This window comes from Camelus bactrianus, chromosome 9 (genome assembly GCF_048773025.1).
Source record: "Camelus bactrianus isolate YW-2024 breed Bactrian camel chromosome 9, ASM4877302v1, whole genome shotgun sequence".
NCBI classification, from domain to species: Eukaryota; Metazoa; Chordata; class Mammalia; order Artiodactyla; family Camelidae; genus Camelus; species Camelus bactrianus.
Genome location: NC_133547.1, coordinates 31,492,694 through 31,511,360, shown reverse-complemented (window position 1 = coordinate 31,511,360; position 18,667 = coordinate 31,492,694). Strand labels below are relative to the sequence as shown.

Genomic DNA, 18,667 nt, shown 5'->3' with positions numbered 1-18,667 from the left:
TTTTAATAGGACAAATACTTCTACCATATCTTCATCTTGAACATGGAGTCACTAAAAGCCTTAAACTTCTGCCTTCTGCAAGTATATTGGAGAATACAGACACATGTGCAGTACCAAATAAGAGAGTTGCATGTCTTCTCTCAAATAATATGTTTTGTGATATATCCCATCTAACAAATAAGTAAGTAGAGACGAAGAAAAAACTTAGGTGCAGCCCTCATATTAACATCAATTATCAAAAAAAAGTACGTAAACTGAAACATGAGATTGGATAGACTCTGTGTGGTATATTGATTGCTTTATAAGTAAGTTAATCAAACAAATGACTGAGATACTTTGGAGAGTGAATGAGAACATTATTCATCATTAGTTCAGTGCAGCAGGTATGAACCGGGACTATCCCAGGCAAACTGGCTTGTATGAACACCCAGTGTATTAAGCTCCCACTAGGTAAGGATTCAATTAACCAAACAAACATTGATTGAGCATCGATTAGGAGTAAGTGTTGTTGTAGGCTGGTCTATATACGACATGTCCTGAGAAGCATCGTAGTTTCTCAAGAAGTAATACAAGCCAACAACTGAAATGTCATAGCAAACTTAGTAAGACGTAGACATTTACGTTAGCATGCTTGGACGGATAAGCCACTCTTTATTAATTTTTATTTGATATTGGAAGTGATCAGACCTTAGTGCAAAGGATAGGATTTGGCGGGGGGAAGTGCAGAGTTGTAATACACCATACCTGCACGGCACTTCAGTGCATTTTGTACTATCTCACTTTCAAATGCTGATGAACAACTGGTAAGACGTGTAAGCTAGCTAACGTTTTTCCCGTTTTGGACATGAAGAAACCGAGGATCAGTATGATTAGAAAATTGTAGTAAACATTAAACAGACTGCTGTAGTCCTGGACAGTGTTAGGTACTTTCTTAGAACTTGACTGATACTCAGAACAACCCTCCAGGTGAACGTTATCATCTTCATTTTATGTATGAGCAACAGGAGGTTTGCCCAAGTTCACAGGTGGTACGGGACAGGTCTGGAGTGCAAAGCTCTAGTGCCCTAATTTCCACCATTTCACAAACTCTCGCTTGCCCCCACATAATGTTACAAGTCATTGATACAAAATCAACGCAAACTCCTATTTTCTGGCTGCAAGCTCACAGTGTTACACTTCGCGGACTCAGCCGTAGATCCCTGAGTCACCGCACTGTACAACTCACAAAAGGAGGTCGCTGTACCTCACCCCTGTTAGATGTGGAGCAACTATGTGAAAATAGGTTGTGTAAGATGAACACATAGGCTTAGTCATTTTATTTATTTATACATGTTACTGAAAAGCTTTTTTTTTTTCTTTTCTCCTTGCCGATGAAGGATTTTGTACAGCCAGGATTCAGGTTTTGTGGGGCTTGAGATGATAAACTTTGGGTCGCTTCTTTGAAAAGTTACACGCAAGTAGTACTACAAATTTAAATACAGGGCCTTAGAAGGGGCCCGAACAATGAGGGGCCCGGAAGTTGAAGCTTATATCTGAAGTTTCATGTTAATGAGAAAAGCCCAAGCCTGCCTTTGTGGTGGTTGGTCTGTGCGTAAATTTAGGAAGGAGTCTAACACGTTTATGATGTGGTTTGACAAACTGGTCAGTTAGATCTGCCAGTTCGTGCACCTAATCTAAAACTAAGGTAAAGTACAATGATAATGAATAATAATCAATATTTATGGCTAATACTGTTTGCAGGTCATCTATAAATAGAATATGGATGAGAGAATAGTTGTTCAATTAATGACACCTCACACTTGCTTTATAGTCCCAACCTTGTATCATCTTTGAGTAAAATTTATCCATAATACTCCTATTTTAAAACAGTGAATACAGTTTGTGAATGCTGTTCATACAAAGGAAAAACGTAATTATTTCTGAGACAAGATGTACATGAAAGATATACATTAAACAGTAATGAAATCAATAGTTTGTGTGTTGATGAAATGTTCTCAGGGGTGCAAATGCAGGTAATATCTGTCCAGGCTTTATTTGTGAGTCTCCTTTTGGCCTTAATGCAGTGATTAATAGAAAGGAATATGTATTGATAGATTTCACTAACTATTTGACATTCTTCGCCAAATATCTTTAGAAATCTATTAAAAATATCCAATGCTGGCACAATGATGGATAATAAAACTGCAGGACTGGAAAAATTGCTAGATGATTTGCATTGCAATATTTTAGTTTATTTTTCAACTATATATTAGTATGTAGAGTTTTAAAGTATACAAGTAAGTTTCAGAGATTTGGGGCAATAACATTGAAATTTACCAAAGCTGCATGGTTGTTAAGATTACTTGCTATGAATGTTTTTTGAATTTGTTTTTTATAAGTTCAAATGTATATACTCTTGTATATACCTTACAGTTTAGAATGATGGACTTCCATTGGCTTGAACCCTAACAACTTAAAAATATGTCTTTTTTTCATAAATATATTTGATGAATAGCATTAGAAAGTAGTAAAAAGCAGTAATATTGTATCAGCATGAATCACTTGTAAGAACCATGATGCTGTGAGTTAAAATTTAAATCACCCATTTGCTCCAAAGTATGATGATAAATGAAATATACTAAGCACACAAGAAAAATTAATAGCTGAAGTAAAAAGAACGATAAATACCTTTTGGAGTCAGAAATAGTATGGAAATTCTCAGCAGTAAGCGGGACTCAGGCCACTGCCTGCTCGGCTCTGCATAAACACTCAGGGCTGCTGAGGAGTCTGGTGTGGGGTAGGAAGTGCCAAACACATTGTGCGTGGTGGAGAACTGGGTTCACCTGCCCCTGGTAGAAAGGTTAAAAAAAAAAAAAAAAAAGGCACAGGGCTAGGGCTCATACGAAGCTGCAGAAAGAAGCAGAGGGAGCTGTGTCCCAGTGTTTTGGGCAGGTGCCTAGTGGCACAGTAACTTGCTTCAGTGATAGCTCTTAAATACGACCTGGAGACCAGAGCCCTGGGCTTCCAGTAAGAGACCTGATCTTGCAGTTGGGGGAGGCAGAGGAGTGATGCAGGGTGGAGGCTGTCACGTACTTGATCGAAGAAGCTGGAGGGTAAGTGCAAAGACAGAAGCATTTCTCTCAGGATAAGTCTGAGACAAAAAGTGCAGAACTACATTTAAAAAGCTAATGCCACCAGTGGTATAAGATTCAGCCTGCAGATGATTGTATCTTAATGAACCATATAATACCATAAACAAGCCTTTAAAATAAAAATAAACAAATAAAATTCATAAAAATAAGGTAAATTTATGAAAAAAATAGTGAGTTTGGTATGAAAAGTAGTTGGTTGGAAATATTCACTGAAATGGAAACACCGGAAAAATGTTAAATTTAGAACTGGAGCAGGGAGAGCTTGGTGAAGAGCGGCCTTAAAGTAGTTACAGTAGGGATTTTTCCAAAAGAAAGGAAAAATGTAAGGATGTCACCTAGACACAGGACTGCAGTATTGTGAAGGACCAAGGGTCTCAGAAGAATCAGCTCCTAGAAAAGATGGATAAAACAGTTTACTTTTAAACCGAGTGACAGTTAGACTTGTTACTCCAAAAGGGGAAAAGACCTCAGTTCTCTTACCCGAAAGATAAGAATTCAGATGGGAGATGGAGCGTTGTATAGTGAAAGATTTTAAAGGATTTATTAGCGAAGGGAAAGTACGCCTCCAGGAACGGGAGGTGATGGGCTGATCCAGGGGTAGATATCAGCACTGGCCTTGGTTTGGCCCCCTGTCATCACCTCGCTTAGAAGTGGTCTCTTAACTGATTGACGGTTCTTGCCCCTGGAGTGGTTAGCCATGCTCGTCTCGTTTTGCGCATGTCCTTGCCCATGATGCACGCAGAAAAACCCATGGCGGGAGCCTACACCACAATGCTAATTATATTACAGTGAGCATTGGGTCATGCCCAGTTAGGTCCTTGTTGCTACTGCACAGTTGTGGCTGTTGGGTTCTAAGTGGTTTCTTGCTGGCATCGTTTAGAGGAAGGAAAGCACTTGTATGCTGAAGGCAGACATACTGCTGTCTTCCGCACCATGCTCCCTCTCCTCCACCTTATCTGCGCGGTGCCCCCACTTGTCTAACCGCCTAACCCACATTTCTCATCAGCATCTATAGATGTTAGAAGCCAAGAACACAACATTTTAAAGGACTAAGATAAAGAACTGTATTTCTCTCTTAACAATAAAAACATGAGTAAAGGTATTTTAAACATTTTAAATCCATAGTGGCTTATCCCTCACTTTGTTACAAGAACTCCTAAAAGTTATTCTTTAGCAAAACTGTGACAAACCTGGAATGAAAGAGAGAGAGATGTAAGAAATAACGAGGAGCAAAGAAACCAGCAATATATGGTGGTAAATAGAATTAACTATCGACTGTAAGGTAATAATAACAACTCATTTTGGGGTGTTAGAGATACAATTCTGTATAAAATCGACAAGGAAGGTGTCTGGAGATAGGGGAGCACAGGGGATAGTTAGGTGTGCTAAGGGCCGTTTGTGTTAGGAGAAGAGTGATAGTTGATAACTTGGGAATATGTTTTCAAAAATGTTGAAATATCTATGTTAAAAATTAAAAGGTAATCAAAAAATGTAGAAATACAATCTGTAACTTGCAAGCAATCATGTAAACAAAGAGGGCTGAGTGAGGAGAAAACTTAATCCAATGAAAGACAGGAAAGGAAAAATAAAACAGAAGACAGAGAAGCCAATACAAAAGCATGGTGAGCAGGAAACACAAAGCAGGTAACAGAAATGCATCCAAATGTATAATTACTCACAAGAATGCAATTTTATTAAATTTATCTGTTAACATGTAAGTGGCTCTAGTATGGATTAAAAATAAATGCTCCAAACAACTATATGATATTTAGAAGAGACACTTTAGCAGAAAACTTGAAAATAGGTGGTAGAAAAAAATATACTATGCAAATACTAACGACAAGAAAGTCAGTGTAGTGATATTAATATGTAACAAAAGTGGAAATTTAGGGAAAATGTATTAATAAAAATAAAGAGAAAAATAAACAATGAAAAAAGAATGAACGTCTTAAAAATATAACATTCATAACTTACATGTACATTACAGTATATTCTTACTCAAAATTAGTAAGATTATTTGAATAAAGTTTATTAGCTTGATTTAATAAGTCTATAAAGTTTCCTGAACTCAACTAATGCAGAGTGAAAACAACCTTTTCATGTACCTGTGGAAGAAACATTTATCAAAACTGATCATGTGCTTGGTCAGAAATAAATATATATATATTTTTTTTTTCCAAATAAGTACATACAGACTGTATTTTTTTCTACAAGTAAATTAGAAATCAAAAATAAGAATATTATTAAAATGCAGACAATAACAACAAATTTAAAACACATATTTAAATGTATGTCTTAAATGGAAATTCAAAAAAACACATTTGTTAACAGCTCGTGGGTTAAAGAGTTTGTCACTATAGAAATTACAAAACATTTAGACCTGATGACACAGTTTCCATTGACAACCTGTGAACTGTTGCCAAAGTCATTTTTGCATAAAAATGCGTTGTGTTAAGTGTATATAACAGAAAAAATAAAGATTATGTATAAATAAGCAGGTTTCATCTCAAGAAGCTAGAGAGGAAACGGGTGGAGGAGGGTGATGGTGGTGGTGGTAATGGTGGGGGTGATGGTGGTGGTGGTAAATTCTGAAAAAAACAGAAGAAAGGAAATGGAAATAATAGGAAAATAATGAAATAGATTATGAAAGCAAAAATAATGATGATCTACAAAAAAAAAAAAAAAACAGAACCTGGCTCTTTGAAATAGTTTAGTAAATGATGATCTGGCATGTCACTTAATGACTAGCACATTTCAGTTATGGCTGCCTTCTAACTACTGTTCTTTTCTTATTTTATCAAGCTGCTTACTAGTAGCATTGGCTCCATAATTAATCATCACTGCTGTTTCTAAGGAAAATTGTCTTAACCATCGGTTGAATCTGACAGGACGGGGATGGTCCCTCTGGTCTGTCATGTCTCCATCACTCTCTGCTGCCTGCCTGCTATCCCCTTGCCCCCAGCAAGCCGTAACATGGATTCCCTGGCCCCTGGCAGCTTTATCTTCCAACTCCAATATGAACATGTAATTGAGTGACTAGGTGCTAGGCAGTGTCTGGGTGCCAAGGATACAGTGATGAGCAAGACAGGAACGGTACCAGTCCTCAGAGAGCTTATTGCCTAGTGAGAAAAAAAGACAATTAAGCAAGCAACTTACCATATAGTGCTGGGGGCGGGGGCAGTCAGGCAGGGCTGTGGGAGCCGGCAACTAGGACACCCAGCAGATAGTCTAGCAGGGAGGGGAAGCTGAATTGAGAAAGTGAAATTTAAATTGGGTCCTGAAAGATGTCCATTAAGTGCAGTAAAGTCAGGAGTGGGTGAGAATTTAAGCACAGAGAATAGATGAGTGAGTCCTGAGGGCACATGAGTTCTTGTCCTGGTTAGTTTGAACCCACATATGATTTTGGATTAATAAACTGACTCATAACCAAAGCATACACACCTGTTTTCAAATTGTGTTTTGTCAACTTAACCATTTAATCCAATCGTAGCCTTAAATCACAAATGTAACATCATTTAGTTTAATCATAATAAAAATATGAAAATAGATAAACAAGGACCTATTGTAAAGCACAGGGCACTATATTCAATATCTTGTAATAACCTATAATGGAAAAGAATCTGAAAAAGAATGTATGTGTCTAATATATATATATATATATATATATACATATATCTCACTTTGCTGTACATCTGAAAGTAATAGAACATTGTAAATCAACTATACTTCAATAAAAATTGTGAAAATAGTAAAAAAAAATATGAACTACAATGTAAGAATAGTAATTTAGGAATCAGCTCTGTTGTCTATAAAATGAACGATCATGCCTAACTCTGAAGATTCTGAGGGCTGGGGATGTAAATGGTAAGCACCTAGGAGAGTGCCTTTTCAAGAGAAAGTGTTAATCCCAGAAGGTTGTCATCAATGATTCATTCAGTCTTCACAATCAGTTGCTGAAGTAATTATTACCCTCTTAATTTTAGAGCTGACATTTAGAGAGGTGAAATCTTCTCCACGATAACGTGTCATTTTTTAAAGATTTGGCTCAGGTGTTATCTTTCCTCCTTTCTGGGATAAGTTTTCTTTCTCACCAGCTCCAGGAGCACCATGTGTTAAAATGAACCCTACACATGGACAGATTGCATTGTAATAGGTTTTCTGTATTTAAGACACACGCGCACTCTGTTACTCAGAGCACTACTTAGTGGAAGGTCTGTGTCTTACTCATTCTGGTGCCTGGTGCATGGAGGGCACGTAAAGCTATTTATCAAATTAAGGTGGAAATTGGATGGAACAGAATATTCTGATTTCAAATTATATAGTATTTTTACCATGCCACAGATGTCTCACAATAATATCTATTTTAATAAGAAGAAAATAATGAAACATTTTTAAGAATTGGTAATGCATTAATAAGGTTGATAACTGAAAATTTGCCATGGAATGAAGTTTTGTTTTTTTTTTTAATTTCTGATGTGTTTGAGACACAGCTCCAATTTTTGGCACCCCTTGTTTAATTGTTGTAGAGAAAACTGTCAGGTAGCCCAAGAATATTTCTTTTCAAAGAATGAGTGCAGTGAATAGTATGTACTCAGTATTTCCTTTGACTTCTTTCACAAAAGGAAGCAAGTTACAAAGAAAATTACATAGAAGTGTCTCCTAGAAGGCATGTAATTTGAGGTAACTTACTTTTGGATGAACAAATAGCAATCTCTCTCCATTCAAGCATTCAGAAGATAACCAGACTGTCATATTGTTAATTAAATAACTCAAAGAAACTGAAACCAGCAAAATGAAAACCAATGTATTATTTTTATTAAGGTTTCTCTTAGACCTATACTGATGAAATATCTCTTTAGAAATTACCAGCAATTGTGTTTTATTCTGTAATAAAATTGAGTTAAATACCTGAAAAAATACATACCTCTTATGAGGTATACAGAACACAACCATCCTTATGCAATATATCTTTCAGCTAGTGGAGATATTCTGAAATTTGGAAGGATATTTAATTTGTCATGATTTTCCTGTAGTTTATGTTTGCTCCTGTGTGGTTCATTAAGAAGAAATGGAGTAATTGAGGAAAAATTATAGCTACCAAACATTTGTGTTTATTTTCACTATGTACCATTTTAGAAAGTAAGAAAGCTAAAAATGAGAAAAAGTTACTCTCAAATTAGAATTGGTAAATATCTTTGCATTTGCTGTCTTAGCCCGTTTTCATTTAGAGAGCACTATATAAATATTAGAAAATTATACTGTTTCTGTCTCCAGAATGTGAAGAGGCTTGGGGGAAAATCCCATGGCCCCTCTCTGTGTCTCAATCTTTCCATTTTTAAAATCAAGATAATCTCTCTCTTGCCTCAAAATAACGTGAGAAATTTGGACAAAATGTTAGTAAAGTCAATTTGGAGTGATGAAAAAAATGCGCTTTCTAGATGAGTGAAAGTTCAGAAATCACAGGGGGATTATGCAAGGAAATCTATTTTAAATGCTCCTCGAGAAAAATAGTCACTTGTAAATAATCTGTAAATAACCATTTTTTTGTATCACTGAGGAAGAATTGTGTTTCCTTGGTGACTGTTACTCATTTGTTGAAGCCTATCACTGGAGTTCAGGAATTTTGAAATTCATTAAAATCTTGCTGGATGCCTACTATGTGATACAATTCTAGTATGCCCTGGCATTACAAATGAGGGGGGGAAAACCCTCTGATTACTTCATAATCTACAGGGAAAATCAGCTTGTAAACTCTGCTGTTAAGTGAAAAAAAAAAAGAAAGAAAGAACGAAAGAAATGTAAAGCCTGCAGGAAAGTGCCTAGAAGACAGTCAGTACTCCGTTACTGGTAGCTAAATACAATTTCAACAGCAGTAAACTTGTGATAAACCCCCGGCTTGATCTTTCAGGGCTATTTCAAGGCCTTCTTCGCTGTTTTCTATAACACAGTGCTTGCTATGTGGTAAGGCTCTATAAACGTTTGTTATATACTACTAATAGAAGTAAAATAATCTTAAAATGCTCTACGTGCTACAGCATGGGTAGGGAAGGGAACCCCTTTCAACCTATATAAATATAAAATGTTTTGATGCATCACAAGATCGTGATGCAGCTGACTCCCAGAGTTTCTCAAGTTGCAGAATAGCATGGTAGGAAACCAAGGGTGTAGTGCCATGTGTCCCAAACACTTTGTTAACCATTGTTGGCTTGTAAATGTAATTTAATTTGTGAGTATGGCAACCAGCTCTTGTTGTTCATAGATTGACTATGATAAGTGTAATAGACTTTGGAAAGGTAAATTCATATAATACTTTTCTTTCATTTATACATTTCCTATTGAAAAGGTACGGGTTGAAATGATTTCCTACTGAAAATCACTGTAAAAATTTGACAGCGTTGGTGTTTAAGAGTTCAGGCTCTGAAAATAAAATAACCTTGAGATAAAATCCTTAGTATGGGAACTTGGCCATAATTTCATTATCTGGGAAGTAGAAATAATAATTGTACCCATAATAGGACTGTTGAAGATTAAATGAGATCGTCTATACAGAGACTTAGAATAAAACCTGTTGTAGAATGTGCTCAGTGAATACTGACCTTCTTAGTACTGTGGGAGTATGCATGCAGGGTACACTGGGTGTACTTTCCATGCTTCTTCAAATACTTGAATTAGTGCTTTGTGATACTGATTAACCTGTTTGTTTCCTTTATTGCATTGTTTTTGGCAGTTGAATCTTGGACTTAGAAAAAAAATTACATCTTAGAAAATTAATCAATGGTCTGGCAACTAAAATTTGTTTAAAGGAAGGGAATCTTTCTCACCTGAAGAGCTTAATTGTCTTGGATTAAGTTTTTGTTATGTTATGAAACAACAGGAAATATTCTCCAAGAACAACTATTAGGAAATACTCTTTGATATTGTAAATAAGTGGGTTTAATATAGCGTTTATGTATAATTTATTTGTAATTTTGTTGCATTTATTAGAAGACTAGTTTCAAAAAATGAAATGAAAAATCTGCTTTATTGCTATTTATTTTAAAAATTCTTAAATTTTATAGATTTGTTTTAATTTACTAAGATTTAGGACAGAATTCATGCTGTCTTCTCAATAGTATTAGTTACCTTTTTTCATTCATACTATGGATTGGTAGTATAAGGAAGAATATCCCAATATTCTAAACACAGTGCAGTGTTTGCTTTATTAGAAATATTAATTTGCTTTTATAAAATGACACTTCTTTTGTATGCATAAATGATTGATTTCATGTCTCACAGGTTTATAAAGTAATTAGATCTTAATAGATCTTATCAACCCCCCTCCACCTTCCCCCCCACACATAAATATTTGTGGAGCTATTTGACTTCTTGGCCAATTTTTTTTTTTCTTTAAACATTTTCTACAATCAGGCTACATTTATAGAAGCATACTCTGTACATATGAAATTATTCCCTAAGTATATTTCAGTTGAAAAGGAATTGAGTACCACTGTTTTAAAGGGATGGAGTATCACTTATTCTTTCAGATCTTGAGGAAGTTGGAAAGTGTAGCTGATACATCTCAAAATTCGGGATGGATGATGCAGCTATCTCACAGATTGAAAAAATTAAATCAACCGTCACATATCGCCTAAGTTCAGTAGTGTGTTGAAACCACATTGACTCAGCCCTTGGGAGGCTGTTTAAATTTTCAAGAATTTTGTGTGCCGGCTGTTTTAAATACAACCACTATGAAAAATTAAATTATATAACTTTATAATGATATAAACCATATTAAAAACAAATGTAGCAAGTACTAAAAACTCATTACTTCATAATTATTTATTTAATTTTTACATTAACTATGCCCTTGAGTTTATTTTGCCTCTTATATCATAAGTTGTGAATTCTAATTTCTGAAACAGTGAAAACGTTCATAGTACATTAGCTACTAGCTACCTGTAGCGACTGAGCACTTGAAATGTGGCTAGTGCTACTGGGGAACTAAATTTTAAATTTTATTTAATTATAACAGATTTAAATATAAATTTGAATAGTCACATGTGGCTGGTGGCTACCATGTTGGACAGTACAAGTTCAGATAAACTCTGTCTCATGGAGTGTGAATACTAGCTGAATTGAGAAGGAACATTTACTATATGACCAGGCACTTTTCTAAAGTGCTTTACATGTATTAACTCATTTAATTCTCACAGTAGTCCTATGAGATGAATATTATTAACTCCACTTTATAGTCTGAAGAGACTGAGGCATGGCGATGTTAAAGGACTTGTTCGATACCCTTTGTGATAAAGTTTACAAAATTGTATTCAAATAGTTACTTCATAAGGCAAAAATACCAAGGTTGATTCAACATACTATAAAACTAAGGGGGAAAATAATAAATTACAATAGTAAGTTACAATATAACAGAACAAAACAAAACAGGTGAAAGACTGTTAATCCATAGATTAATATCTTGAGCAAGATAGTATACCGAGCATGTATTAAACAGCTCATGAGCCGTAGAAGCTGGGGCCGCACAGCTCAGGGGTTAATCATTCACATCCCAGTGCACGTCCAGTGGTGCTGTGTGCTGAGAAGCACGCTTACTTCCATACTGAGAGCCTCCACCTCCGTGTTTGGCACTAGTGGGGATTTAGGAAACTTATTTTTTAGTTCAATATTTTAATTTTGACAGTTGTTTTAAAAGAACACTTAAAATTTTATTAAAAATAATTAAAATATTCTTAAGTGAAAATTTATACATAATGTATGTTATTGGATAACTGGTGCTTTATTTGTACACCACTGACTAGACTTCGTGTCAGATATGATTAGTGTCTCAAAACTAAACTGTCTCTCTCTTTCTTTTTTTTAAACTAAACTATCTTTTATTTCTGAGTGAATGAAATAAGACAGACATTACACAAATCCTATTCTATTTGATTGTCACATATTAAAATTATAAACTTCTCAGCGTGTAAAAATCCTTAAGTATTCACATTAAATTATCTTTTGTTGTATATGCCAGCAATAAATGATTCTTTAAAAATTGTGTTTTATGCTTCTAAAGTTTATTAAACTGTAATGTTAATTTATAAATGCTAGTAAATTTCAACATGGGTAAATTTTTAGTTATTAGTTTGCAAATCTAAGTACTCAACTGAATATGAAAGACACTGGCATTTATTTAATCCCTAAATGAAATTAGCTGTAGCTCTCCCTGATCATGTAAAATGAATGTTTCAAATATTGATTGGTGAAAAGTACATGAAAATTTTGTGAAAATATAGAGTAGATTTCAAATACATTTTATTAATGGTTCAGTAAAATAATGTATTAATTTAGAATTAAAATTATTTCCTTTTCATATTGTTTAGAAAAGAATGAAAGGTAAAAACATGTATTCATTCAAAAAATAATATGAGAGAAAAATCTGTACTATTTAGATAGCAAAGGAAAGAGCAGCAATATATATCCGTAATTTGTAAAACCCTAAATTGTGCTGGAAAAAAGAAATGGTAGTAACCAATTTGATTTAAACTTTTTATTAATTAACATGTACACCTTCTATATAAAAATGCTAGAAATTCAAAGATAAATTTGAAGAAGGTGTCTTCTCTTAAAGATCTGAGGCTCTAAAGGAAGAAACAGATAAGTCAGTAACATGTGATAAGTGTTAGGATAGAAATGACAAAATTCTGCGGGAACGTTTGTGAGGCCCATTAGCTCAGATTGAGAAATTAGGCCTTGTAATACTTGTTGCTCATACTTTCTTTAATTTTTAAATGGGATCATTTGGATGTTCCTTAAATATTTTGAATGTCAGACTTTATTCAGAGTAGTTGGTGCTGTATGTGGGAGGATTTCCAGAAAACACCAAGGTCTGTCTCCTCGATTCCATACTCCCAAGAAAAACTGCCATCTGTTTTTTTCCTTTGCTTGAATTTCCACGAGAGAAAAAATGTACTGCTTTGTCCTGTTAAATGCAAATAACCCTGTGAGGTAATCCATTAAATATTATAAATAATTTATCCTTAATAAATTTATTCATATTCCATTTCTATCGATAGTCAAGTTTTGATCAAAACAGAATAGTGAGAACATGTTGATCTATTTTTTCTACTTTAGTTCTGTCAATTTCTCCTTATAGATTTTGAAATTAGAATTAGTTACCTATAGATTTAGGATTGTATAACCTTGCTGGTAGATCGACCTTCTTTAACTTCAGTAGTATGCCTTGCCTTAAAGTCTGGTGTCTGATACAGTGTACCTGTACCAGCTTTCTTGTGATTAGTGTTTACATAATACAACTTTTTTAGCCTTCAATTTTATCCCTTTCTGTGTTCTTATGTTTAAGGTATGTGTCTTTTATAGTTTTTGTCTTTTAATTAGAATTTTAATTTATTTACATTTAATGGAAAGACTGATATGTATGTGTTTATATTCACCATCTTACTGTTTCCTGGGTTTTTACCCCTGCCCCTACCTCCTTGCAACTATTTTCATTAATCTTCTCTCATCTATTTCTTTTGTATTAATAAAGTATTTTCAGTCCATTCCCCCCCTCCAACAACTTGGCTAAATATGCTTTTCCTAGTCTTTTATTAGTATCATATATATGTGTCATATATGTTAGCACTTTTACTACTTCCTAGATAATGCTGTGGTCTTTTGTGCTTTAACTCAAACTAACCTTGCTTGATTTATATAACGTGTATCAGTTTTAATTTGTCTTAAACTCCTCACGACATTATTACTTTCTACAGTCAATATTCATGTACATGTGCCCACATATTTATACATTTCAGTGCTCTTTATTACCTCCTGCATTTCTGTGTTTCCATCCGGGATAAAACCTTCTTCCTAAAGAACGTTATTGTTCTTCAGGATTTGTTTTACTGCTGCCAACAAATTCTCTCTGCAAATGTCTTTATTTCACCTTCACATTTAAAGGATATTTGCCTTCTGAATAGAATTCTAGGTGGAAGTGTTTTTTTTCTCCATTGCTCAAAAAATAGTTTCATTGTCTTCTAACTTCCATCATTCCTTTTGAGAGGAAAGCTGTCAGCCTTTTTAGTTGTTCGTTGGTAATACTGTCTTTATTCTTTGGTTGTTTTCAAGGCTTTATTTTTCTTACTTTAGTTTACAGCAGTTTTACTGTGATGTGCATGAGTTTCTTTATATTTAACTTAATTAAGGGTTTAGAACTTCTTGAATCTCTTTCTTGATGTCGCTCAGTTTGGAGCAATTCTTATTCTGTTTCACTTCAGATACTGCTTTCGCCTCATTCTCTCTCTCCTTTCCTTTCAGGATTTCAGTTGTGCAGATTCTATATCTGTTTGTGTTGTCCTTTTTGTCTCATGTTCTTTTCTGTATTTTCCTTCCTATTTGCTTTCCCAGATTCAGCCTAGAGAGATAGTTTTTACCGACCCATCTTCAGTTTATGAGTCCTTTTTTGCTCACCTGCTCAAACTACTGTTAAGTACATTTATTTAGCTTCTAATTTTAATTTTGAATTTTTTCTTTTGTAAAATTTTTTTTTAAACAAATTCAAGTTTCCTGGTGAAGTTCACATTCTTACGTATTTTTTGAACATATTCATTATAATTATTCTGAAGTCCATCTTTAATAACCATATTTACTGGATTATATATGCATTTCTTTCTGTTTTCTTAGTTATTGGCAGTTCTTAGTTCTTAGTTATTGAAAGACCTGGGCTTTAATGTCTTTAATTTAGATTCTTAGCCTTTTGTCCTATGCAGTGTAAGAATTAAGCTTTTCTGCACTTTCTTCTGCTTCCAGTTTCTGGCCTCTTATATTCCCCCAAACCTGTGTTTCTCTGGTTCTAGAAGATTACCAGAAATCTCTCTTGCTGTCTCTTCTGAGCTGTGGTCCTCTTCAGGATTCATAGTTTTCCTCACTCCCTCAGGGCGAAAGTAACCCCTAAACTGTCATCTCGCTTCTCTGCTGTTTGTTCCCTTTTCTTTGCGATCTTGGCCCCTCTGGTCTGGCTTACTTCAGTAGCTCTCCAGTGTTTCTAACTGATACTTGAAATGTTATCCATCAAAAGCTAATTCAACCAGAAGCAGATGTCAAAAAATTATTTACTGAATATCTATTACGTGCCAGGTTAGTGCTCACTGCTGGTCACACAATGTTGTCATGTTTCTAAACAGATTTAGAACAAATAGTTAATAAGTTATATGTGTATATCTTCACATATGACATATTCTCTGACTCAGCAACTAATGTTCTACTGACTAACAGGGAAATGTGACACCAGATATAATGGTAAAAGCCTGGGTTAGTAGCGTACGAAGCGAGCTCGGAGGAGGAGCACTGAACTTGGCCCAAAGCTGGGAGCAGGGAAAATGAGTCAGGAATGCTTCCTAGAGGAGGTACGACTCCAGACAGGAATTTCAGAGATTGAGTTAGTTAAGCATAAGTTGGCATTGACTTGACCCAATATAATTTCTAAGTAGCTATATTAATACTTAAAATGTACTGCTTATTTCTATTAAAAGCATGACTGGATTTGAAACATTAAAAATATGTTTGAAGATATAAAAGTTGGTTTAAAAATTGTAACCACTCCAATTGATTTCTCCTCAGGTGTTCAAGGCAATGAATATCCCACAAATCAGGAATCCTTCTCTGCTGCCCCCGGACGCGATGCCCAAAGCCTATTCTGCAAAGATCGCCCTTCTGGGCGCTGGGCCTGTGAGTATAAGCTGTGCTTCCTTCTTGGCCCGGTTAGGCTACTCCGACATCACCATATTCGAAAAGCAAGAATATGCGGGTGGTTTAAGGTAACGTCGACTTTATTTCATGTTCATAGCGTCAGAAATGATGGGGCAAAACAGTTACGAATATTGTTGGTTTGTAACCATATAGGAACTTCTGGCTCGCAGGTGGTATTGTTAAATGTTCTTTTTCCAAATGCTCAAATTTTGATTTCATTATTCACTTTAAATTCACAGTTGGCTTTAAGCAATATTTATTTAAAATTTTATCTGTCCAGTCCTATGAATTTAAGAGAAATCTCAGCAAAATATTTTATGAAAGAGGAACCAATCATACGAAAACTTATTTCATCCCTGCAAATCTTTCTTTTAATGGAGATATATGTGAAAATTATGCAAGTTAGTGATGGGGAAACCTCCTTCCGCAGAATATTGGACAATTCATTTAGTCGTGTACGTGGACGTATGTCCTGCTCACATATTTTCAGTCTACAGTCTTTGAAGTTTTGCATTTTATTACAGTTATCTTAGAGTCTACTAAAAATGTTCCATTTCAATGTATGTTTATTTAGTACTTATCTTATAAATACCTTATTAGTATTTGCTATTAATCAGCATCATTATTGTAAACCAGTATTCAGTCACATAGTTTTTTATTCTCATGAAGATTCATACATTGAAATGGAAAATGTATACTTTGTATCGGTGACTTTCAGATATTTATACCAAGCTTAAAAATTGGATGGAGTTTGCTTTATTTAAAATGAATGAAATTCTCTAGAATACCCAATGGAGAAAAGGCAGTCTCTTCAACAAATGATATTAAGAAAGCTGGACAGCTACATGTAAATCAGTGGAATGAGAACGTTCTCTCACACCCTATACAAACATAAACTCAAAATAGTTTAAAGACCTAAACATAAGACGTGACACCATCCAACTCCTAGAAAGAAACATAGGTAGAACACTCGTTGACATAAAGCATAGCAACATTTTTTTTTTGGATCCTAAAGCAAAGGAAATAAAATAAAAAATGAACAAGTAGGACCTAATTAAACCTTAAAGCTTTTGCACAGCAAAGGAAGCCATCAACAAAATGAAATGACAACCCACAGAATGGGAGAAAACATTTGCAAATGATATGAACGACATGGGATTAATATCCAAAATATACAAACAGCTCATACAACTGAATATCAAAAAAGAAACAACCCAATCAAAAAATGTGCAGAAGATCTAGACATTTCTCCAAAGAAGACATACAGATGGCCAAAAGGCACATGAAAAGATGCTCAGCATCACTAATTATTAGAGAAATGCAAATCAAAACTACAATGAGGTATCACCTCACACTGGTCAGAATGGCCATTATCAAAAAGTCTACAAGTATTAATTGCTGGAGAGGGTTTGGAGAAAAAGGAACCCTCCTACACTGTCTGTAGGGATGTAAACTGGTGCAGCCACTACAGAAAACAGTATGGCAGGTCCTCAGAAAACAAAGATAGAGTTACCATATGATCCAGCAATCCCAGTTCTGGGCATATATCCAGAAAAGATGAAAACTTTAATTTGAAAAGATACACGCATCCCAATGTTCATAGAAGCACTATTTACAACAGCCAAGAGATGGGCCGACTCAGGTGCCCATCACCAGATGATTATTTTAAGAAAAAAAATATATGTATATACACATACACACACAATGGAATATATTACTCAACCATAAGAATGAAATACTGTCATTTGGAGCAACATGGATTGACCTAGAGAGTATCATATGAAGTGAAAAACAATCAGAGAATAATATTATATGATATCACTTATATGTGTAATCTAAAAAATAATACAAATGAATCTATATACAAAACAGAAGCAGACTCACAGACATAGGAGACAAATTCTTGGTTACCAGAGGTGAAAGGGAGTGGGGGAGGGATAAATTAGGAGTCTGGGATTAACAGATGTAAACTACTGTGCATAAAATAAATAAGCAACAAGGATTTGCTGTGTAGCACAGGGAACTATATTGAATATCTTACAATAACCTATAATGGAAAATGATCTGAAAAAACATATGCAAAATAAATGAAACTCTATAGTGGACATATATTAAGTTTAGGATCATAAGGAAATAAACTTTATTTTAAGTAGGGAGTGGATATCCCTTAAAACAACTGATGTAAAAATGAGAATCTAGGTGGTAAATTAATACTGTTACTCAACTTATTGTTTTTTTCCCTAAATGTGTTACCTTACGTCAGATAATCATGGATTATAAAAATACAGCCATATGGCTTATCTGTTGCTATACTTAGCATTTAAGTTTTGATGGCTACTGAACTATTTTAAAGCAGCAAATTTGTCATATTTAATAATCACAGAGAAAAAATTTAATCAAGTTGTGACTAAAATTTGAGCTTAATCTTCTTTTACATTTTATGATACCTATAAATACGTATCAGTAAATGTATAAATTTTAATATTGGTCCACTGGCAATATGCTTAACTCAAGGTAAGTTATCATTAATATAAAACTATATGGCTATTTGACTGAATCATCAAGCAAAAATGTCACATAGTAGGAAGGCCCTTTAGAGAGGATCTGAAGCATAAACTGAAGAATAAATAGGCTTATTGCCAAGAATAATTATTTTTCTGCATTGATATTTCACCACTATGAGTTTTAAGGTATTTCATATATTTTATAAAAATGTCTTTCCTAGAAAGTAAAATACCTAATACATTATTTTGCTGAAATTATTTAGACTTTCTTTTTTAATGGCATTTTACCACAGCTTTATTAATTAGGAA

General features: G+C 34.5%; 1 protein-coding gene across 3 annotated transcripts in view; it reads left to right on the top strand.

The window, feature by feature from the left end:
* DPYD (dihydropyrimidine dehydrogenase) overlaps positions 1-18,667 on the top strand; it is a 720,294-nt gene that overhangs the window by 189,755 nt on the left and 511,872 nt on the right. For 2 of the 3 annotated variants that reach the window (XM_074370016.1, XM_074370017.1), the window contains exon 6: positions 15,726-15,922. In XM_074370016.1, the coding sequence (XP_074226117.1) occupies positions 15,726-15,922 (197 nt within the window). The remainder of the gene's footprint in view (positions 1-15,725; positions 15,923-18,667) is intronic. The other variant, XR_012509124.1, reaches the window with a different exon arrangement.